The 25052-nt window shown below is 42.1% G+C and overlaps 2 protein-coding genes across 2 annotated transcripts in view; one reads left to right on the top strand and one right to left on the bottom strand.

The window, feature by feature from the left end:
- Positions 1-12710, bottom strand: part of cacna1da (calcium channel, voltage-dependent, L type, alpha 1D subunit, a) — a 40020-nt gene extending 27310 nt beyond the window's left edge. The window contains exons 1-7 of the mRNA XM_061292051.1: positions 12468-12710; positions 10688-11141; positions 10429-10534; positions 2699-2838; positions 1131-1303; positions 516-668; positions 196-392 (exon numbers count right to left, since the gene is read on the bottom strand). Coding sequence (XP_061148035.1) covers positions 196-392; positions 516-668; positions 1131-1303; positions 2699-2838; positions 10429-10534; positions 10688-11007 — 1089 coding nt within the window. The 5' untranslated portion in view covers positions 11008-11141; positions 12468-12710. The remainder of the gene's footprint in view (positions 1-195; positions 393-515; positions 669-1130; positions 1304-2698; positions 2839-10428; positions 10535-10687; positions 11142-12467) is intronic.
- Positions 12711-15794: 3084 nt separating this feature from the next.
- Positions 15795-24470, top strand: LOC133162466 (transketolase-like). Its single transcript, XM_061291673.1, has 16 exons — positions 15795-15921; positions 16949-17076; positions 17669-17846; positions 18560-18677; positions 18761-18874; positions 19057-19154; positions 19762-19953; positions 20077-20195; positions 20269-20465; positions 20543-20707; positions 21243-21399; positions 21758-21888; positions 21964-22047; positions 22108-22201; positions 22306-22428; positions 23498-24470. Exons 2-16 carry the CDS (start codon positions 17052-17054, stop codon positions 23683-23685), a joined length of 1983 nt encoding a protein of 660 aa, XP_061147657.1. The 5' UTR covers positions 15795-15921; positions 16949-17051; the 3' UTR covers positions 23686-24470.
- The last annotated feature ends 582 nt before the right edge of the window (positions 24471-25052 follow it).

Raw genomic sequence — 25052 nt, 5'->3', positions numbered from 1 at the left:
GTGAAAAGAGAGAAAAAAATCAGGAAACAAGATAGTTAGTTTGAAAAGAGGCATAAGTATTCTCAGTCACCAGTCAACCACACGAGTCGCCTCTGGAAATTATCAGCGGCATCATCATCACAATGTCACACGTGTGATCCGAGCTGACATTCGGGTTGAAGCCGCGTGACAGTCAACGCGAAGACACTCACTCACCCAATAGAGCACATCCGTCCAGCCCTCCATGGTGATGCACTGAAACACCGTCAACATGGCAAATAGGAAGTTGTCAAAGTTGGTGATGCCGCCATTGGGGCCTTGCCAGCCTTCTCTGCATTCGGTGCCATTAATGGGGCATTGCCGCCCGTGACCTGAGATCGCACATGGAGCAGCATCCTCCTCTGCTATCATGTCTATGCAAAAAAAAAAAATCGGATAAAACCACAAAAAAGACAACTTTCCAAACAGACCTGCAATTAGTTACTGGAAAACCAAGTCCGATGAAAAGAAAAAAACAAAAACTAAATGTGACATACCTGTGCCAGGAAGGTAGCAGGTTGCGTGCATTTTACCGATGAAAAGCTCCAGGCCAATAATCGCATAGATGATGATAACGAACAAAACCAGGAGGGCAATATGAAGAAGAGGGACCATGGCTTTAATGATGGAGTTCAACACCACTTGTAAACCTGAACAAGGAGGTAGAAATCATCAATAACATACGGCAAAACTCACAATCACACCTATGGAGAATTTGGAGTGGTCAATCAGCCTACCAGGTATGTTTTTGGGAATGTGGGACGAAACCCACGCAGGCACAGGGAGAACATGCAAACTCCACACAAAAAGGCCAGAGCTGGAATCAAACCTGAACTGTGAGGCGGATGCGCTACCCATTGCTCCACCTTACTATGTACAGATTTTCTTCCTAATAATATTGCAACATTAATCCCTTTTGATAGCGTTTGCAGTTAGCACACTAACTGCTCTGTCCTCATAGAGCTCTAATGATGTGCAAAAAAATAAATAAATAAAAATAGTCCCAAGGGTACAAAGTATGGTGACACCATCTGGACCTATCACTCGATATTTTGCAGTTTAACCGTGTTGCAAAAGCATGAAAAAAGCTAATGACATGGCGCGTTACTTACTGGGTACTCCTGAGACCAGCCGCAGGGGACGCAGCACACGGAAGGCGCGAAGGGCTTTCACGTCAAATCCACCAGATTTGCCACTGTGCCCGTGCATGGATGGGAGGGGTTCCTCTCCTTCGCCATCCGCCTTCTCATCTTTGGTCAGAATCTCCAAGACGACACTGAAGAGACTGCGGGTAAGCCCACACATATGATTTAAAAGTTGCCTACACTTTTTTGTGACATGCTATTTTTTTCCTTCGCGCGTGTCGCTTGCCAATTTCAAACAATTCATTTTAATATTGTTAACACCACTCAGTAACTATGGTCTTAACAGTGTTAACACTGTTTTTTTAACAACCACCCACAAACCATACTGACATCAGCGGGACATAAATGAACTATCACTTACCAGGACAACTTCACATATTGTATGATATGATGAGTTGCCCCAATTCCTTGTTTATATTTGAATTGCACTTTAAGACAAAATAATAGTATATCCAACAAATGCTAAAGAAGCTAAAAGGAAACGTTGCAACGTGAGCAGTCAAACTGAAATAAATGTCCTGTACTTTTGCGCTATATTCTGACTGTCTGCTGTATGCACACTTGCTCCATTTTTGCTCCTCTTATTTATTATGTTATTTGTTTATTTATTATTTATTCATCAGTCTTATCTGTGCTTTCTTTTTTCTTTTTTTGTTTTGTTTACTTGTATGTATATTGTGTACTATGTCTTGTCACCGTGGGATAGTGGGAACGTAATTTTGATTTATTTGTGTGTCTTGGCATGCGGAGAAATTGACAATAAAGCAGACTTTTTTTCTAACCCATCCTTTCAAGCATGTTTGTGAAATTTGGGGAGGTAGACGTTGATGTTTAGAAATGTTGACATGGAAGGCACAGAATGAGCGGCAACGCTTGGCAGCAGAGCGGCGCGTCTTCGCTTGTGAGTGCACGGCGGATCAACCAAGAGATGTGACCCAACTACCCAGTGGACTGTGCATATTAGAGGAGAGCTTGTCACAAGGCAAGAAATGCGAGGGAAGATGGAGGCCACAGAAGATGAAGATAGCAAAGTGCAAAAGGGTTGGCAGGGAGGGTAGTTAGATAGAGGAGAAAAAATACATTGGAGCGGAAATGGAAGTGGCCGCTGATAAAGACGAACCAGTGCATGATGGGTGATTGCAAGTGAAAGACAGCAAGTGAGAGGAGAGAAAGCGGAGATGGGAGGGAGGGAGGGAGGGAGGGAGGTAGTGCTGGAGGAGAGATGGAGTATGGAGGGATGGTGACTCATTCCAGTGGTGGTAAAGCTCTGATGTATTCTCTCTGTCTTTTCTGGGTCATATAGTGTGGGCGTACGAGGGTCTCTATTAGCACCGGGCCACTCGGAGCAGAGGCTTAAGCATCTTTAACTTTGGCACATCCACCCGCCTCTTTCAGAGTACAACTAACAATATGGACGTGCAAATCCTAACAGCATCATCACCAGGCATTGTTGAATCATCAGACCTCATTGTCGCTCGAAAACAAATCGTTGTGATTTTTTGGGAAGATGCTGGTGAATAAAGTTGGGGACTTACCCAATGACGACAATGACGAAATCCAGCATGTTCCAACCGTTTCGCACGTAGGCGTTTTGATGCATCACCAAACCGTAAGCGATTATCTTCAGAAATGTCTCAATTGTGAAAATGATGAGGAAGGCATACTCGACTGTCTCCTGCGCACACACACACATGAAACACAGAGCAATAACATTACCATAACACTTTAAATAGGCTCAATGGCTGAAAGTGTACAGAGCTGGTCTTCAGTTTCCGAAAAAGTTCCGTTTCGACCCATAATCTATCAATTACCAATCTATGATAATGCAGTAGTCAAGAAAATATTTGCATGTAAAACACTTCTCGGCCATAAATATAAAGCAGTCAAAGTTTTCTAAATCCGAGCCGTGATTGTTTGTGACCTGTGACCTGGCAACTGTGATGTCATTTTCAGTCAACAGCAAGTGGCAAAATGGCCGCTCTGAGATGAATAATATTCCACAAATGCAATATTTATCAGAATGCCGTGTTTAGACTCGTGGGGCCACATCTAATATAATATTGTAAAGAAAATTCTTGGGGCGACTTCCCCTTTAAAAGGCGAGGCCAGGTGTGGTGAGTGATATGGGTGACGGCAAATGAAAGTGTGAAAGCTCTCAAACAAAAGTCAAACAATCATAGCAACATACAGTAAATAAAAAAATATAGACCGTAGTAGAGCAGTAAACAACATAGCACAACGCCCACAGCTCCTCATCATCATCCCGTTTGCTCCTCTACGTCTCCATCTCAAATGACCATATAATGATGATTAATACTCGCTCCATGCATTGCTTCACATGATTTGCTATATGAGTGACCAAATTAATTATACTCTGCAGCATCCATAGGTGACTGACTAATAGCAGTGCATACATGCGCGTAGTGATTATTTTCACATCATTGTCTCAACATTGGATGTAACTGCTTTTATGATCTACATTCATTAAAGTAATTTTTCTGGAGATTTTTGTCTACTTTGTCCTCGCACTCTCATCATAAAAATGTATCTCACTATTAACTTGCATTTTCTTTCTTGTTTTTGTTTTTTTAAGTGTTTCTGACAATTGATTAAAATTGATTACTTTCCAATAAAAACAGTCTTAAAAAAAAGTGACATGATTGATGCGCACACGCCACGGGTGACTCAGCTGTTTGGCATGAAACCAGAGAGCAACAACCGCCATGCTTTATGCATGAAACTGCACCCGGGCTGGTATTATTAATATCTGTCACGCAATACACTTCAACCCTATTCTGATGCTAAGTGACGTGAAATGTCCCTTTCATGGCCAGAAGCAGTGTGGATGCTGCAGCAACCCAACATATTAAGATTTTAATATCTCACAAAGGGAAGCCAAGACAAAATGTTAACAAACCACACGCATAGAACATATGTCGAAGACATAACACTCTTTTCCGCCTGAGGGCCTCTTGAATGTGCTGTTGTGTGTTCTCAGTGGACGCCACAAAATGCGAGAGCGGCGAGTGCTGCGGGGCTCGTTTTCCCAACAGTTTACTGCAGATTATAAGGAGCACTTAGGCCAGAATAAGAGACACGGGCTGCTTTGATGTTCGAGTAAAAGGTTGAGAAAAGCTTGAGGCGCTTGTGTTCATCACAGAGCTGTGGTGAGGCCACAAATCCTCAGTGACGATGCAGCACTTTTTTTTTTATTTTTTATTTTTTTATTTTTTTACATAAGACATTTGCAGACATCTTTGACGCTTGAAAAACAATAGTCAAAATTCTTGCCAATTATAACGAAATAATCCCAATTAATTGATTATTATTGAAAGTTGCAGTCCTATGTATCATACTAAAAACTGTCACCAGAATCACAGCTCCACGTTAAGAACCAAAGAAAAACAATTTGCAGTTAAGTTAGCAAAATGTAAAATATTTTTACTTGATCTGTCAAGTCAATGACCTGTTTTAATGAACAAAATCGAGAGCCCAGTGTAAATCTTAATTGTATAATTCAGGTAGCTAGTGTATGTAAATAGAAATGTGTTCAATATAATGTCATGTGATAGCCATCCCTCCTCAGATAATGAGCAGTAAATGTGTTCATCGGCACCAGGATCTGCAAAGATTCGGAGAGAGACAGCACGGAAAAAAACAGGAAAAGAGAGAAAGAGAGAGAGGAAAGAGGCCTTTGGGGATGACCATAAATATCTCTGAGTCATCTTAGTTTATTTGCACTCTAGAAAGACACACTCTGATATGTTTGGCCTTTTTGTTTTACATGATTAGGTATTTGTGAGCTTCCTCGTTTGCTTTAGGTAAAATATCACGTGAAAAGTGTCTACTGTTTTGACCAGTGCAATAGACTGTGGTAAGTTGCTCTACATACATACATTCCTGCTGCATAGGTACGGGATGCCGTCGTGCCCACGGGCACAACTCGCTCGCTTCACACAGCGCAGCCGACCATATGACAAAGGATGCTAATTGGCTGAACCATGCATTCTGCTACACATGTGACTGAGCCAGGCGGACAGCACTAATGCAAAGCTATTAAGCACGCGCACGCTTGTGCCCGCAGGGCCCGGAAAAAACGGTGATCCCCACTTTTTAAAAAGTCAATTTTTTAAAAATACAAGGAGAATGTTTTTGTCAATTAATAATCTACACTTGATATTCCAAATGTAATTAATATGAATAAAAAAATATAATCCCTAAAATGAAATTAATGTTATTACCAAGTGTAGGAAAAATAAAGCCGATCGAGCCAAAAACATGTTTTCATTTTCACATATGTGTTTATCACTGTGTACAGTGGGACCCATATGCTTGTGAGTATACAGTATAAATGTGTGTGTGTGTGTGTGTGTGTGTGTGTGTGTGTGTGTGTGTGTGTTTGCGTGTGTTTGTGTGTGTGAACTGAAGTGAGAGCTGTGGGGGTGGGCAGGAGTCTGCCAAAGATGGTTTGAAGAGCAGGTCAACTCCAGTATACCCACACTATCTAGTGAACCTTTTTCCAAATACAAAGAAAGGATAAACACAAACATATTTTATTATGCTTCAGTGACATGTTCTAACCTAAACAAGGTCCTCATAGCAAAAGATACGAAAATAGCAAATTTGTGCACTCGCTCACTGATACTCGCCAGGATGTGTGTTTCGCTCTCATGTTTTGTTATTTTCAGTGGGTGACCATGCCCACACTGCACATCCAAACATTGGTTTGAATTTGTCGAGTTGTAACTGACGAGTGAGTCAACACAACATTTGGTATGCTTGAGATCCAACACGATATTATATCAGTATCATCGATTAATCGACTACTACACAACTTTAAACACATTATAGTAGACTAGACAAAACTCATTAATCATCCATTGTTTAATATTACCATTAAGAATGCTGCTAAAGCATTTGCTGTGCATTTAATAAACATTTTACGACAGCAAGCCAGGAATGGATTATTTCAAACACTTCCTTGGGAATAATTATTCTCTGAAAAGTATTACAGAGGTTACCGGGAGTTGATCCTTAAAATATTCCAAATGCAAGACAGCCACGCCACTTTAGATGTGTGTTAAATAATTAAACACGCTGACATATTCTTTCTGCTCTGTCTGCTAAGCTAAAATGAGAGAATTCTTAAAAAAGTCTGCCAGTGGCTTTTAAGAGGGCCGCTTTGACGTCGTCTCTACGCACGTTAGCACGGTTGCACTGACACTCAGCATCCGCACAAAAGCTGTGGAGCACTCGCTCTCCCCCCCCCACCCCCCATTTCCTCGCGCAAATTCGAGATAACTAGCGGGGACATTGCTAGTGAGAGCCATAAATGAACAGCTACGTTAAGTGACTAAACATAGAGTTGAAGCATCAGCTCTATGGGGAGTCTGCAGACGTTGCTGCTCGCACCAACCATTAAGCGGACGAGCCCTCCATCTGTCAGCACACACAAATACACACACACACATGTTTGTGTAACACGACGTCGCTCCAACACAACACCTTTCATGTGGAAACACGTCATCGGCTGCTCCAACAAGACCTATGTGGAATGTTTTGAAGATAAAATACAATCACAAACAAAATGCATAATTTTAAATAATAAAATATAGATGTAAAGCTTTTTCTGACTGATTTGTTTCTTTACTCATTTTGTACATGAGCATAAACAAGACTCACTGAACAATGCTGCACTGCAGGTTATTATCAATAACATTTACTAGGAAACTGCTCGGATTGCAGATTCCACAAACGACTTTATTTTTCCAGCCACCTGAGTGCTTGGAATCACTCGTGAGAACTTTATTGCATTGCGACTGATCACTTGTGACAAGAGCTTCAGTAATGTGGAGGATGCTTCTTGGTGTTTGGTTGTCATATTGAAGCACACCGAGGCTTAGTTTTATAGTCCCCCATCGCCCCCATTTTTTATAGAAACCGCAAATTAAATGTCTATCACTGTTTTTCGGGGAACTTTTAGGGTTTTATCTCTTTAACCCCCAACCCCCCCCCAGTGCATTTCAACGGGCGCTAATTGTACGTGTTTTTTGCAAGCTGGCCCGGTTGCCATCCTCGATGTAATTCACATTTCATTATGACATAAATAGTGACACTTTTATTTATGTCCTAATGATCTCTGGCCACAGGACTAATTTGTTATCACTCAGCTTGAAGGATGAGCCATTAACCTGAACATTGATTGCATAAAAATGCATTTATGACCAGGGGAGACTAGAATATTAACTAAAATGGAAACAACGGAGCGTGCTGTACAGCTGTCATCGACAGTACGCCGAATGAGGACATGTCCGTCTCTCCGTGCTTTCGTCCTTTTTGTCCCCAGTAAAATAAATAGCTCTGCAGCTCGCCAGTTATGCAATAACAGTGATACGGGCAAAGACGACATGAAACCAGATGCAATGAGCTGGCTGTATGCCGCTGTCTCACAAAAGGATGAGACGCATGAATCATATTCGCCACGAAAAGGTCATTGTTTAGCTCGGCTACCTTTATCAAGAACTGCCCGCGGCGTTGAGTCCTCAGATAGATATGACCTTACACTAAAGGCGAGAAGGGTCGAAGACAATTTCTCTGCCCTCTTGTGAAGGTACGAAGTGGATGTGAAAGAGGGATTGTGTGTGAAATTTTAGGAGCAGCAAACAGAGGAATGAAAAACATCGGCTGTCGTCTTCATATGTGTATTTGTCCGTCAATCCTTAGGGCTTGTTACTCGCGTGTGCAGTGCATTGGTGGTCGCGGGACCTCCATCATTTGCCCTGCGTTCTGCCAGAGGAGGAAGCTACTGTCTATTTATATAGAGCCGCTACATTTAACCAGGTCGGGCTAACAAGACTGACAGACTTTGCAATGATACTTAGCAGCAGCTCAAAAAATTCAAAAGTGAGCTCCACTGGTATGTCTTCATATTTCCTACATATATATCCATTTTATTCATATGATTGTTATTGCTAAAATCATGTAAGGAACAAACAAGCATCCTAGAATGGACAATATCGCTAATTATAATTGACACATCCGCAAGTCTATCATAATGAAAAGTTACAGCACGCCACCTTTTGTCTCGCCTGTCATGTAATGTGATCCTTGCCTTGCTCATCAAACCTCCCACCTGCTCCCTGCAGGTTTCATAGCATGGCTCGGTCCACCTGCAAGGCTACAGAGCAGAACATCTAACCGAGTCTCCACCGCCGCCGCCGCCGCCGCCGCACCTGCGCTCACTGCTCCAACCTCTGCTGCATTATCCCCTCGTTTATTATGCGCATCGGTGTTGACACTGCAGAATTAAAATAAAGTCCTGCGCAAGCAAGCACTGTTAATACTGCTGAAATGGGCAAGTCACCACTTACAGTGTGTTTAAAAAGATGCAATATAACAACAACAGCAAGGGAAGCAAAGCCAAATTGCAAGCGGCGAGAATTGGCAAAGGAGTGCAAAACGTACGAGTCTGCCTCTACTTGTGCAGAGGAAACAATGAAATAATTATTAATGTGAAACAACTAATCGCACTTTATGACTGACTTACTTTCAATTTTTGCCATTAAGTTTGACGCCACTCAAAATAGTCACATGGAAATACTTGGAGACCTTGGGAATTATTTGAACACGTGAAAGTCAACACATATGCACAAATAGCATATTGACATATTAACATAATTTGTAATGGGGTAGAAATTGATTGGAAAAATAAAATCAAAGTGTTTTAATACGATTGCTTATTTTGTTTGCTCAAAGTATCTTATCTGGTTCTGACACATGGTGCGTTTGTCTCAGGCTGCAATATTTATCAGTATGACATTGCTGGCAGATGACATTCAGGCCTATCAGTTAATAAGATGTTCACAAGATGGGGAATATTTTACATGCGCGACATGGGGACTGACAATCGCCTAAGCTGTTCATTCACTTTGATCATTGGCATGTGATATTTAATAATAATAAACGGCAAAGTGACATCAACGAGGGGAAGTTGAACGATATCAATGCAGAAAGTATTCCGGGCAGGATTAATTCATTAAATTAATTCATTTAGACTCTCTCCCATTATAGAAAATACAATTTATTGAATTTAATTTCCCCATAGTCAACCAATTTTATATGATTATTATTTCTATATTATTATACATTATATTATAAGTTTATATTAATATTATTGATATATTATTATTGATATATTAATAAAACAAAACACAATTTATCCCCTCAGGCTAAAGCGTCCGTGTTTTTCCTCTCATAATTTTAAAAAGAGATAATTTTTTTTGTAAATTTTTCAGAAAAGAGTCGACGCTTCGTTCCGCTGTCACCTGCAATGAGGCCATCTCCCGCAAACGTACAACCTGACTTCATACTGTACATCGCGCCGTATGCATAAGCTAATCTCCTTGATGGCCCACTTTCCACCACCATGTAAACAAACACCCTGAGGTCAACCAGTGGGAGGTCAAAAGCAGGAAAAGCAACACACCTCGCTTCTCCTAAGTACGCCAAAGCGATAGCCAATCTTTTCACAGCGGGTTGGGCTACATAAAAAAACACAGGGACCCTCCTTTGGGTCTTAACAGCTGGCAGGTAACCTTCATTTCGCTCCCGCTCTCACTTAAACCTTTCAAGAACATTCCAAACGTCTGCAGACAGACCGTATAAGCTTCTTACGCATCACTGAACACTACAACTAAATTGCGCCGGTGTAAGAAACGCGTTGAGTGTCGCTTTGCCTTTTGGAGGACGCGCTCATGCTCGGCGGCTCGGTTTACCGCGCAACAACGGAAGCGTCACCCAAGAAAAATGAAATTGCTTGATGATGGAAATATAAACCATCATTTCTACCCTGTGTGTGCTGTTTCAAGGTTGTTATACTATTAGAAGTGGCATCAGCATGCTGCCAAAGTGTGAGTCACACGGCAGGGAGGTTGACCACCTCGTGTGAGACAAACACGTGTGTGTGTGTTTGTGTGTGTGAAGAGCCTGCCCGCACTTCTCCAAAGGTGAGCGTAGTGTGACAAAGTGCCATCAGTGAAGCTGAGTAAGCCGCTGCAAGCTAAACCAAGCTGGGTGACTGTCCTCTTTCTCACGCTTCAGCACTCGAAACTCTTGCATCACAACGTACACGATAACACAGCAAATGACAAGAGCAATTAGAGGAGAAACACTCTCCTGAATGAAACCTTTTCCACAACATCCTTAGTTCGTGTTCCGAACGTATATACGGGTGATTGAAATACCGTAATGAATACGGACTACTCACCAGGTCGTGGTTTGTGGAGTTGGAATCATCCTCGGGAAACGGGACATAGACAGCTAAGGCCATACAGTTGGCAAATATAGCAATTAGTATAAAGATATCAAATGGCCTGGAAAAGGAAGTTAAGGAAATGTGTATGGGATAATCTTGCAAGAAACAAAAAACATCATTTCTGCAGAGCCTCATAACAATCCTAATTAACATCAATTTTGAATGTTCAACATGCACCCGGTGCAATGTTTGGTCAACGCGTAAAGGATACTTCCACTCCACCAGGCTGATGCAGGCCCTGCGTATGGGATTGTTGAGGTTGAGGCAGAACAGGGCCCTCGGTGGCCTGCTGTTGGCATTGCTGCCCTGTTTCTTGCTTTTGGCATACTGCTGCCGCTTCTTCTGTGCCAACGCACCCACCGGGATGGTCGAGGTGGACGGGGCGGGCGGGGCGGGCGGAGCGGCCGGCGCCGCGGGGGCGGGGACTGGGGTCGGAGCGGGTGCCGGAGACAGGTCCGGGGCAGGCGTGGAGGTCGGAGGGGCTTCTGGGGCTGTTGGGGCTGGGTCCGGGGTAGGCCCGTTGGCGCTCATGGTGCGGGTGTGCCTCTGTTAGGGGCATCCAGTGGCATGGATCTGCCAGTGTGGACGGCGACGCTAGTTGGGGTCAGAATCAGCTGGCAAGTCACCAGGGGAAGTGACTCTGGTGCTGCTGGCATAGTTTGCCTCTGAAAAACAAATAGGGAATAATAATAATGCATTTGATTAACTGATTGAGGCTCAGATGTACTCTGTTGTCATACAGATGCTATCTGGGGAGAAAAATGTTTTAAAACTTCTCTTTCAGGTTGCCCAGGCTTCCTTGGACAGGTCCACTTTACTGAAGATGCAATATTGTCCTTCGATGCGAATGACAGTGTGAATAGTTTGTTTACACAGTACAGTATGTCCGAGCAGTCCATGGTGTACCCATCTGACCCAAATGAAGACCGATAGTACAGAAAATGCATGGAGAGACCATTTCTGCTATTTTTATCTGCTCCATCGAGAGCACAGCCATAATTAGATTAAATCACTAATATTTGATACAGTGGTTCATTCAACCCTATAATGAGATGAAAGAAAGCATTACCACTCTAAGAACATTTACTAAATGGACTTAAGAAAAATAATTGAAATCTTAGACTCATTGACATGATTCAGGTTCAGTTTGAGAACCACTGAACTAATTCACATTAAGAAACAGATGGCGGAAAGACGCACAACGTCTCTTTATACAAATAAAAAATGACATTGTGGCCCAGTCCAAATAGGAAAATAAACCAGTTGGTCTCCTCACAAGTCCTTGAACCGTAAGCAGGCCCCAGAGCGGACAGAGCAAGGAAAAGAAAAAGGTCACATTGCAGCAATGCTCTCCTTACTCCATACTCAATCTACATAAACCAGTTGAGCAGTCACATGTGATGCACATTGCCATGTCAAATTACACAACTAACAGTGAGCATCACGGCATCACCCTTTGTGTTGCATTTGTTTATGCAGCAAACATACAAAAAGAGGCTCTCACATAAAACATGTACACTGCATCGACGGCGTCAGTTGTGCACGTTCGCATCTTTGAGCATGACAAGGTAGGACAAATCTTGCAACACACACACACGCACGCACGCACGCACACACACACACGGTAGTAACCTCTATTAACGTCTCGCACAAACACACGCGCGCTCGAGATGATAATGTGGACACCACATGACCACAGACAACCTGAGCGTGCGTGTAGATAAAGAGCAAAGGTATCGCGCCTGCATGACAACTAAAATGGATTTATTGTTGATGACATGATGGAGAAGCTCATCCACAAACACTCGTCGAGAGGAAATTGGCTATCAATAAGATCTGTTCTCTTTACTGTGGTTTAAAAAAAAAGAAAAAGAGAGAGACAGCCAGCAAGCGCGCGCGCGCACGTCACCGTCCCCTGCATGCATATGAAAGCAGAAAAGCGATGCTATGCTAAAGCCGCTACATTGTGACAAGACGAGAGCTCACTGGACCTTTTTGTTGTTGTTATTGTTGTTGTTAAATGAGGAGACTTTAGCCGCTCGGCATCGTTGCTCCGACGCTTGGGCGTGCTGCTTGTGTCCTCTCAAACGACGCTTTGAAATTCATCGGCTCCAATGGTAAGAAGCAGGACACACGAGAGGTACGATGTGGCTGAGGACTAATGAAGCTCTCCCATGGTGCTAGTGGAGAAATGCGGCCAACCAAACAGAGCATCCACGTCCACTGGCTGCTTGTGCTCGTCACAAGCGCTCGGTGCAATCACTTCCTCCTCCCCCTTTTCGTCCCACAACAGTTAAAACAACCAGAAACCCTGTCACTGACTCACTACATTAAATTCCTGGTCTCTGCATGCCAGGAGAACTATTAACTAGTTTCATTGGTTAAATAATAGATTTTTTAATATAACAATTCCAGACGCTTGTTATATTGAAGTGTAATTCCACTATCAACCACTAGATGGCAGCACACTTATTTAGTTTGCCATGATGTGAAATTGAATGAATACATACAAGTCTGCAGCATTGCCAAATGGCTCTTTATATGAAAAATGCAGAGGATGGTCTCGTGAACCCGCCAAGTTCATTTTTGCTTATAACGTAGGCGAGCGCATTCTTCTTAAGAAAATAGTAAACAGGAATTGGTCTTGTTAATCCTTCCCAACTTTCAAGTTTTTCCATGATAGCAGCACGACATGCATCTTGGGATATTTTGCTTGCCAAGCTTTCTTGATTATTAATGTATATTGTAAGAGGATTAATTGAGTTTGTCCTTCTTAACGAGGATACGTGCAATGGAAACCTGGTAGAAATTGTACACAGTGATCAGCATGGGGAAAAAAAAACAAAAGACCTAATAAAACTGTGATACACAAAATGGCAAAAATGATGATCAATTGTCATATCAAAATAAAGAGATTGTCACAACAGACAGTAAAATGTATTAGAGGCAGGGTGAGCACATATTTTAACGATGAACCTACCTGGCAAAGTGAAGTGGTTGAGGACAGTTCAACTTTTTGTCCAGGCTGACAACACAAAGCACAAAATGCACATCCTCTTCCTTTCAAGGCTGGCAAGGGACTCTAAGAGAGAAGAGAAGAACCACTACTCGACAGTCGCTAGACAATACCGAGCTATCAGCTTACCTGTCTGTTCAGGGTAACGGTTTCTTCTTCTAGAACCTTCCTGAATTATTTACCCGTGTGTGCAATGTGGTTTTGTGTTGATCGTATTTGCGCTCTTTTTAGAAACAAGCTCATGTGAAATTCATGATTACTCTACATTATTATGTCGCTCCCTTGAATTACACACTAAAGGCATATTTCTGCTTGTAGCCTTGTTTCCCTCTGTTGATGACTTCAACACCAGTAAGAATGATGAAAATTGAGCAAAATCTTAAAACAATCGGAGAAGGCGTTCAACTCTGCACCTCCCTTCCTCTGCAAAGTCCATCTGTAGTCCTGAGGATTATAGCGCAATGCAGTTATTTCCACTTAAAAGGGAGTAAAAACACAGACAGAGGGTGCAGTGGGCCCCAGGGACTGAGGATGCCATTTGACTCAGTGCGGCAACGGTGCCCTATACACCTCATTTCATATGCCTCTCTAGCTAAATATATTTACATACACTACATGCAAATGAATATAGAAGTGGTACTTAAAACATACTAGACATTACCAACCTTTATTGAGCCTAAGGCGCGTATTCATTTTTATCACAGTAAAAGCCTCACAGCACTCCACCAAGTAAAAATCTCAAAAATATAGCATATATTACGAAATAATATTGATGACTTGTGAAATGTGGGCTTGTTTAGTTGAGCACAAAGTTGACTTATTCTGTTGAGACTGGCAACAGGTGGGTCACATTAGTGCTGCCATCTAATGGAAAAACATTGAATTGTTTTCCACCAACTCTACATTGTCATTTCTTGGCTATTTAGGTATTTGGGAGTCACTGCACTATTTTTCTGGGCGTGTTTGGTGATCATATAAAAGGATTTGTAGTCTGATTTGTTGAGTTTACACTGAACAGATGTTCTCTAAGATGCTCCATTGCTCCCCAAATGCACTTGATCTTTCCAAAATATTAAATCCATATGAGGCTCCACACTTTTTAATATTGTTCCCCAAATGTCTCAAAACCCTGCGCACCATACTGCAAATAATGCTCCTTTAAAAATTGCAAACCCCGGTGTGACTACCATGTTTATAAAACCTGGCTATATTGCAGCACATTCCGGCGCACTGAAGCGACAATCGGTGATTATTGCAGGTGCACGTTCATGTGTGGAATTCGAGTGAGTGTGTTGGTGGAGCAGCTTGAAGGAGAGCACTAGTGATGGAGCCCGAAAGCCCCGCAGCGCAGCGGTTCTCCCAGCGCAACGTCAACTTCACTGCTGAGCTCAGAAAAGCACACGCTCGGCCATCATCACTGAGCACATACGTTCCTCTCCCTCAATCTTTCTCCCCATTTGTATTTCTTTGTCTTGAAACACATTTTTAAATAATTACCCCCCACAGACCTCTTCACGCCTTTCTTCTCATGTTTGCTCTCATCTTAACGAAGACTGCAATTATCCAATCTATCGGTGAATGGCTAAATCATAGAGCGCTCAGATGATTATTCCATCCTGTCCCCCGTTGCACCATCAGGAGGACCTCAAAGTGACAGACATCTCTCCGATTGAAGGGCAAGCGCTATGTCATCGTGGTGACTACACCGCGATTAAAGGGAAATGGAGTGATAAGAGCACGTGTCGCAGGCTCGGGCCTGAAGGAGTAACTGGCATTAAAAAAGAAAAAACATCCACGTGTGTGATTTTATCAGTTAGGGCTCACGAGGCCTTCTCTGAGGCCTAAACATTTTAATAGCACTGACCTACATTTACAAACAGAATTCTAATAGTTGTTGGATTAAATCGTAGTTATTTAATCCCACTAGTCTCTTGATTTCCTTCTTTTGTCTGGCCACAATTTAGCATCTTTTGCACACGTTCTATGACCTTGAGCACCTTCCCCTCCAAAGGGCTTTGCATGCCCCCTCTGCATGATATGCACGAGTTGTATGCGGACACGGGCACTTGTAAGAGTTTCTTTTTAATCTTGGTAGTTTATCAGAGCTATATTAAGCCATTGTTTCAAAAGTGGCTGCTCTGCGCCTCTTTTTCTGCCAGAGATTTAAAAATAGAAACGCTCGTGCTCTCTGGATGTACGTGCCCTCCAGGAAGTGTGCAGCTGCAGGGCTCTACGATTGGTTACAATCCACCACGTGGCTTCACCTTCATTGCCTCCTATTGGCTGGCACCTGTGGGCCACCGTGAGCCAAAGCTTTTATGACAGCAGCCAGGAGCCCAGAGGACTTGCTGGAAACTGGGAGAAGAAAAGACACGGTCGGTGTGCGAGCGGGCTGGAGAGATGACATAGCCCCGGCATCGAGCTTGGAGGTGGCTACTTCGTGATGCGACCGCTCTCGATGCTTCAGCCGCCCGCAACAATGATAATATGGCTGAGGAGAATGAGCCAAGGACAGGAGAGGGTTCGATTTAAAACACGTCGCACATACCTTCAAATAATCACATTCAATTTGTCAAACTGCTATCCAATTAATCCACTGTCTAAAATATGTCATTTTAACAAATAGCAATAAAATGAAAAATAATACACATACATTATTGTATAATAATGAATACATCTGATGAAAACGTTTGACATTGAAATATTCGTCAATTGTCAACGACCGCGATGTGCAATGATAGATAGCCCTTGTGCAAAAAATAAATAAACAAATAAATAAAAATCATTAGGGAACAGTGCCACTTGGTGTTGAAATTTTATAGCAGAAAAACGTCTCCAAAAATATGAATCCTGTACTGAAATAAGTATAATATTTTTCGTTTCACCCACACACTGACAGTGCAAAATCTAAGCTTGTTTAATTGGACACAAAGTTAATATGATCGCCAGAAATAATGCCTGCAATGAATAATAACAACAATTGTAGGCAGCACAGGTTTATCATTATAATTTCTGCCATATAAGTGACATGCTAGTACATAATATTTATTGTGACAAAGTGAAAGGGAGATTAAAATATTTTCTTTGCCACCCTGCACTAGCTGCAGGGGCACTCACGCAAGTTATTATTTATATGTAATTATTTAGTCCATTCCTTCTTGCTTGTACAGCAGCTAAAAAAACAGAGGTCCTGTGCACGATCAAGGTTTATCCTCTTGATGGCAGGCCAGCGCAGTTATTCTGGCGTGGACGTGCATTACATGCAAAGATTGCACGACAACCATGCATCAGTGCTCTTGCGCACATGCCTAGGGATTAGAATGTGGCTTAAGCATTTGTATTTGTCTCTCACGCGACAAAAAGACAAAGGCGTTGTAGCTCTTGTAAAGTTGTGTTCGCGCGTTTTGCATATAGCGAGTTGTTCAAACGAAAATGTTTCCTATTTTTACGCTTCAGGTGTCTACTCATGGTCCTGAATGGGTGGCTGCAAAGGAACATGTGAGGAAAGAACACCGTGTTCTCATCACTTCTCATCAGTTCAACATCACTGAGCATCATCATGTTGGGCGGAGGAGAACATAAGGGTGAGAAAGAGAATGGAACCGAGTGACAACGGTCTTCAGAACTTTAAATCAGGAATCTTCCCCTTTTTGAGGAGCCCAGTACTACTACAAATGTGTCCACCGTAATCTCTAAACACTCACTTTCAACATTCTTCTTGAATTTCAATTATTCTAAAACGTGTAACTATTGAGGATATTATAACTAGAATAAGAGTAGCATTTGGCTGGGATTAAATAACAAAAGACGATAAGCCACCACATTTGAATTATGCGATTTGACAGAAAAGCCAAAGTGAATTAGGATCTAAATGTTCAGCCCCTCCTCCTCCCTGCTTATATGCACATACACACGCACTGCAGTGACACACCTCTGTCACCCTTTCCCTGGCCATCCAATGAAAAGCCTGCAATGCAATTTTAGCAGTGTACGTCACTCTGTTGCCACTCCTCTGTGCGTGCGTGCATGTGTGTGTGATTTTTGCTCGTGTGTATTTAGTGTGTTCTTGCACATCTATGCGTCTGCATACCCGATAGGATCAATCCGGACTCTCCTTCATTGTCTTTCTGTCCATCTATCCCCCAACGCCATCTATCCCCCAACGCCATCTCTCAGGTTCGGTCACCCTCGCCCGTCCTCACACGTTTACAAACCAAGGATTTTTTGGAGCTCAACATTTTGCCTTCATGGAGGATTACCACAAACCTGACCAACAGACAGTGCAGGCGTTGAGGAACATCGCCAATCGCCTAAGGATCAACTCCATCAAGGCGACTACCGCAGCTGGCACAGGGTGAGTAGACTGTCACATAGGGATGTATCAAAACAGGTGCTCCAATGTAAAAAAAAAAAAAGAACCAAACTTAATATTCCTCCACAGAAAAGTCAATCTCGTGTGTGTATACGTATTTTGTGCGCACCAAAGGAGATTTGAAGCAAAGGGCCTGATAAAGGCTTTTGTTCTGCTCCTCTGGATATTTTCCAACCCCAAATGTTCTCGTCTATGCTATCATCAAATTAAAAACCAAACATTACACATCATGGCTTCTGCAACAGCCTAATCCTGCTTTATTGCATACTTTACATGATTTAAAAAAATCATACCAACAAAATATTTATTGTACATTTGGTTTCACGTTTAGATTAATTATGTTTAATGATCAAAAAGTATTATTTTACTTTTGATTGCAAAAGACAATGGCTAACCCCTAACAAAGAAATAGAAAGCTGTTTTACTTGACCATATTTTGCCTTCCTGCTATCTTCAGTTTCTACATTTCTGCTATCATGTTGTTACGCTAGCAATGAAATACTTTTTTTTTTTTTTTTTACAAATATTGCATTTATGCATGACAATACAATGCCAGACATACGATATAGTACACCCGGCAAAATCTCATTTCCTTCTTTTCATGGAGAGATTTGTGGCAAGTCCATCGCGTGCTTGTGCAAATGTGACAGCTGGATAAAATCACCCTCTCCCCTCCTCTACCCCTCCTCCCTCAGACATCCTACATCATGCTGCAATGTGGCCGAAATCATGTCTGTGCTCTACTTCCACACCATGAAGTACCGCCCCGACGACCCACGAAACTTCCACAGCGATCGCTTCCTCATGTCCAAGGTGGAGTCCCATAGCTCCTAAGGATCAAATATATATTTACAAATAAGATACAGTACTGATTTCCTAATTTTCCACAATGCTAGGCTCAATCTGCACCAGCCTTGTACTCCATGTGGGTTGAAACAGGCTTCCTAAAGGAGAGTGAGTTGCTGAGTATGTGCCAGGTTGACTCTTCACTGGAGGGCCACCTCATCCCAGTAAGGAAATAACAGATGCCGACTGGCCCAATATGTAGTCTATATAAAGTCTACACAGTCCAAATGTTTTTTTTTTTGGTGATATAAAAAAAAAAGATAAAGATAAATATTTTCAAGGGTGTGCATACTTTTGCAACCCCATCATTTCAGCTGTTTATTAATGGATTCCCCCCCCATTTCAGAAGCAGCAATTTGTGGACGTAACCACCGGCTATTTGGGACAGGGACTCGGTGTGGCCTGCGGAATGGCGTACACTGGGAAATACTTTGACAAAGCCAGGTAAGCCCTCACAAGCGTAAACAGCTCTAGTCACAAAAGGTCCAAATCTACAGATTCAGATTAGTTCCAAAGTGTACACACCAGTTCAACGCTTTAATGAGATCTGTATTGTAGCTTCTTTGGAGCAATTCTAGGATTGCCCACTCAATGGATGTGTGTCGGGCTGCTCCACGCTCTGTTGTCCTGATTTTTCTGCTCTAATAATCACAAGCCCAGCAGTCGTATTTCACATCTTTTCCTTGCAGATTTCCTCTCTAAAAAGATCATAATATTGTGCTTTCAACCGTGGATTTTTAAAAAAAATTTTTTACAGTCGATTGTTCTAATTTATTGTCGCAAACCAATTCCAAGTCATAAATCATTTTTCTTTTGTAACTGCGTGCTAGCTGGTAATATTTGAGAAAAATGGAAGGCAAGTTGGCGGTTGCAGGTGTGAAATTCAACAGCCACACCTACAGAAAGCCTCAGGAAACTTCTTCCATTTCACGCTTAGCAAGTGAGCTGTCAAATCAGGAATCAATCTAACTGGAAAAGTGTCAGATAGCATTTTCGTGCTTGGCGCACACAAGCGCATGCACGCTAATGCCGCAACTCATTTCTGCTGCAGCTACCGTGTTTACTGCCTGTTGGGGGATGGTGAAATGTCAGAAGGCTCCGTATGGGAAGCCATGTCGTTCGCTTCCTACTACCAGCTCGACAACCTAGTGGCCATCATGGACATCAACCGTCTGAGCCAAAGTGACTCTGCGCCTCTGCAGCATCATGCAGAGAAATACCAGAGACGCTGCGAAGCGTTCGGGTAACACAAACCTGCTCATCCATGCGTTTGATGCGCTGTAAAGCATACGTGAAATATTTTCGGCTTTAGAAAATATCTGCGTTCTACCGAGTCTCATTGTAGTTCTTTTGTGTCTATCTTCAGCTGGCATGCCATCATTGTGGATGGACACAGTGTGGAGGAGCTGTGTAAGGCTCTGAGCCAGCCACGCCATCAACCCACAGCTATCATTGCCAAAACCATCAAGGGCAAAGGCATTCCAGGTAATGATCACTCACTGAAAAATATAAATAAAAATGTTCGGCAACATCTAACGTAATGATGATGTCTTTGAAGCCGCAGAAGATAAGATGGGATGGCACTCCAAAACTCTGCCCAAAGACATGGCCGAGATGGTCATGAAGGATCTGCAGAGTCGGATCATGAGCACCAGCAAGCACCTGTACCCTCCTGCTCCGATCGAAGACTCACCTCCTGTGAGCCTGAGGAACATCCGTATGGCCAGCGCACCCGCTTACAAGCCTGGGGAAAAGGTTGTCCACCTGTGCTAAGTATTTCACGCAACATCTCCAGTTAGCAACCATAATAGCCCCATGATTTGTTGTTACAGATTTCCACACGCAAGGCCTATGGGATGGCCATCACTAAGTTAGCTCGCTACAACGACCGTGTCGTGGCTCTTGACGGAGACACGAAGAACCTCACTTACTCGGAGCTCTTCAAGAATGAGCATCCTAATCGCTTTGTGGAATGCTACATTGCCCAGCAGAACATGGTAGGATATCTCAGGAAGCTCCACTTTGGACTGGCTTGTTGCCTCATAATCTTTTTTCTCTTTTGTGAATGAATAGCTTTTTGTTTCTGAGTATACGTTTGACAGCTGGTCATATGTGATATTAAATTATAGATGAGTTGCCGGCCTATTATGTAAGGATGGGTAAAGACGTGACCCGTTTTTCATTTATTATGATGGTCACGGTCTACACACTGATCAGATTCTTCCTCTCCATGTGTCATGATATATTTATTAATATCATTACGAGATTTTTAACTTAGGAAGAACAGTTATTTAAACGGCGCCGCTGTTGTGTCTCCCACTACGGACGACTCCAATCTAGGTCACGGGTTTGTGTGACGGTAAACAGTCACGGCAAGTGAAATATTCATTAGTAGAGAGGGTGGAGCCATCTGGCTGATGGAAAGTTGAAAGGGCAGATCCAGCAAAATGCATATAATGGTGATTAATTCAAGTCCTAATCTAAAAATCTGAAATCCTATCTTTTTTAAGAAACAATTTTTTTGGTTTCCAGGTCAATGTTGCCATGGGATGTACGGCTCGTGAGAGGAACGTTGTGTTTGCCAGCACCCTGGCATCCTTTTTCACACGTGCCTACGACCAGCTCCGCATGGCAGCCATTTTAGATAGCAACGTCAATCTATGTGGCTCCCACTGCGGCCTGTCCACTGGTTAGTAAGAACTAAAAAATAAAATAAAAAATAACCCTCACGAACCTTTTATTTCCCTCGCACCGAGCACCCCGCTCCTATTTTTATGTGCTGTCGTTGTCTCCTTCGTCTAATCCTATCTTTTCCTCACCAATGCCCTACGAGCCCTCACTCCTCCCCTCTTCCTTCCTTCCTTCCCGTCTGCCCTGGAAGCCTTCTGCGAGGAACCATGCGTTCCTCTTTTAGCGCAGGTACACCTCATGCATGTCATGTTTGATATGCCTCCTGCATGCATCTTCTCATCCGCCCAGATTATGAGGCGTAAGGATCGTCTTCTGTATTCAAACGAATATTACAGAGCTAAATGTGTTTAATACAGGAGAGGAGGGGCCCTCCTTGATGGGATTGGAGGACATGGCCATGTTCAGGGCCCTCCCTAGAACAACCATCTTTTACCCTTGTGATGGAGTGTCTACAGAGAAGGCTGTGGAACTGGCCGCATCCACAAAGGTAAAACGGGTGTGCTTCATAGGAAAATAATAATAATAATTTATTGGCCTGTCTTTCTTATTTTGCTTCCCAAAGGGTGTTTGCTATATCCGAACAAGCCGTCAAGACAATGCCATCATTTACAACAGCAATGAAGATTTCCATGTTGGACAGGCTAAGGTAGGAATTTCTCTGATGCGCCTGTTTGATGGGTTTACTGGAAAAGAATCTTTTTGCCAGGTGGTCTACCAGAGCAAAGAGGATCAGGTGACTGTGGTGGCTGCTGGAGTGACTCTGCATGAGGCTCTGGCAGCAGCTGAACACCTCAAGAAAGGTATTACAGTCAATACAAGATTCATTCTCATCTCTAACCTTTTATATTTAAGAACGTGGAAATCAATTTTAAAAAATCCTGCTTCTCCAACTGTGATGGTGCAGAGAGGATATACGTGCGGGTGATTGACGCGTTCACAATCAAACCACTTGACTCCAAGACCATCATTGACCACACGCGTGCCACCAGAGGAAGAATCCTTACTGTAGAGGACCATTACTATGAAGGTATGTGATGTTTCTTAGCTTTTGCATATTGCATGATAGGGAGCCAAGCTTTCAGCAAAAAGGAATCTTGGCCTGGTTGGCTCTGTGCAGCTGGGGCACTTTTGTTTTGCATGTGTGTGGCGGTGGCATGATCCCATTGGCTTGGAGAAAAAGATCACAATGCGGTGGAGTTCGCTTATTGGCCGGCAGTAGTGCGCCCTCGTTTTAGGCGAGTTATAATGGCGCTTTTGCCAAACGTGGAAGTCAACTCGGCAGTGAGTGCGCTGTCACATTGCCTTAGCTGAGCATGTACGTGTCCTTGGGGTACTTTGTGACCTAGATTGCACAGGCAGGCATACCCTCTGTCCGCCGAGGCAGTGGGGATGGATGACTTGACTGTACAATAAATACCAGCTCTTCTATTCATTTGACATGCACAAATCATGCAAAACATTTTTTTGTATTTACAATACATTACTAAACTATTCTTTTAGAGAAAAAAATATACAAAAAGTTATCTATTATTTTTAAATTGAACACATTTAGGGAGGAAAATCTCAAATTCCTACAACAAAAATATTTGTTTTAATAATCAAACAGTTGATGCTCATTTGTCAGTTTTATAATATTAATTATAACTCATGAACCAAGTGAATAAAATAAAAAATAAATAAAAAAACATAATAAATAAATATTATAAATAAAAATAAATAACAACAATAATAAATCTAAAAGAATAAAAAAATGAATAAATAAATTAAACAAGCAATAAATAATAATAACGATAATAATAAAATTTAAGAATAAATAAATAAATAACAACAAAATAAAATAACTGTTAAATTTAAATGTTTTTATTTCACAAATTTTTTAAAATGTATTAGTTACAATAGATCAATATATTTTTTTACATTAGATGAATACGTCATAAAATGAATAAATCTCTTTCATGACATCTTAACAAGCACAAATGCTGGCCATATCAGCCCCCGTGGGCTATACTTTACCTCCTCTCTTTTCTAGAGTGACAACATGACTTGACCTGACATTTCTTTCATGTGCTATCTTATTGTATCTTTTTGTCTAACAGGTGGCCTGGGGGAGGCCGTGTGCTCAGCAGTTGTAAACGAGACTGGCTTCAATCTGCATCGTCTGGCCGTGTCTCACGTACCGCATAGCGGCAAACCGCAAGACCTCCTCAAAATCTACGGCATCGACCGTGACGCCATCGCCCAGGCCATACGCAAGATGCTCAGCACCTCCACCAACGCCAAGTAAATCTCAATCCCCCCCCTGCCCAAACTTATTTCTCACCAAATCTATCACCAATCGAGTCACACCACACCCAGCTCTCTCCTTTTCTTCACTGTGAATCCCCTGTGAGTGTTTCAAGTATTGTGATTTTGTGATTTTTCAAGGTAGAATTACACTTTTGCTTATCTTTTACACACTAAACACTAATACACACACGCACACGCTCATGCACTACATATCCCATCTTATCCAAATGTGGCCAATCAACAACCTACACTTTTTACATGTTCAACGGGAGTATTATGTAATGGTTCCATGTGTTTTTGCAATGCTTTTTTCAGTCACGTCATTAAGATGGCAATGTTTTTTATATATTATTCAAAATGTAGCTCTTGAAATCGGGTGGGTGGTTAGTATTAAAGTAGTTGTCGTGACGACGGTGTCAGAAAGAAACAAGATGAGTTGTTGTGTGTAGAAGTTAGTGGAGAAAAAAACAATTAAAAAAACAAATGTAGATTGGGTAAACGTTGCACAAAAACACAGGTCAAGTCCGATTCAAATGTTGAATTGTTTATTCCTCATTATTGTTGTTGATGTCATTTACCATACGCACCACACATCAAGCATACACTTGGACCACACCACCAGACCAGTATACGTTATGATGTGACCATTGACACATTTTTTATGCGGCGGCTTGGTTCCTCCCATGCAGTGATGCAGAAGTTTGATTGTGACTGTGCAGGTCTGATTTGTGAACCTAAGAACTGTTACTTGAAGTTTTGTAAGAACCATTCTTTCATGGAATAAAGCCCTCTACATTTGAGTCTTGGAGTATGGATGTTTGTTTTACTTTTTGTACCCACTGCCGAGAATATTTTTTGCATGTAAAAGCTGCAAAGGTTGTATTGAAGCCATTGGATAGTTCTTGGTTGTTTCTCCTTTGAGCCAAAGGCTTACTGAAAGTTTTAGTTCTCCTATTTATGTCAATCTCAGTCCATAAAGAGTAATTGCAAAGTCGATTGCATGATATTTGAACCATTCTTCCAAAATAAATAGATTTCTTTTTATATATTCCAGTAAAATAGATATTTTCGGGATAGAACACATATAAAAATCTGACAAGGTAAAAAAAAGCTCTTGTTTTCGAAATAATAACATCCTGAAAATTGATTGTAATAATGACATCCTGAAAATTGAATGTCAGGAGTTATTAGAGGTGAGTTATTTAAAGACGTTTTAAATGCCAAATGCAATTGTGGCTTTCGTTGTGAGCCTGTAGATGGCAGTGTCGAATTTAATTCAGCATATATGCGACGTCATCAGTCATTGCCGCGCAATGCATTATGGTACTTAAAGTCCATTTTCCCAATGAAGCGTACAAAGTCACG

Source organism: Syngnathus typhle, linkage group LG11, assembly GCF_033458585.1.
Source record: "Syngnathus typhle isolate RoL2023-S1 ecotype Sweden linkage group LG11, RoL_Styp_1.0, whole genome shotgun sequence".
NCBI classification, from domain to species: Eukaryota; Metazoa; Chordata; class Actinopteri; order Syngnathiformes; family Syngnathidae; genus Syngnathus; species Syngnathus typhle.
This window is presented reverse-complemented; position numbering and strand designations above follow the sequence as displayed.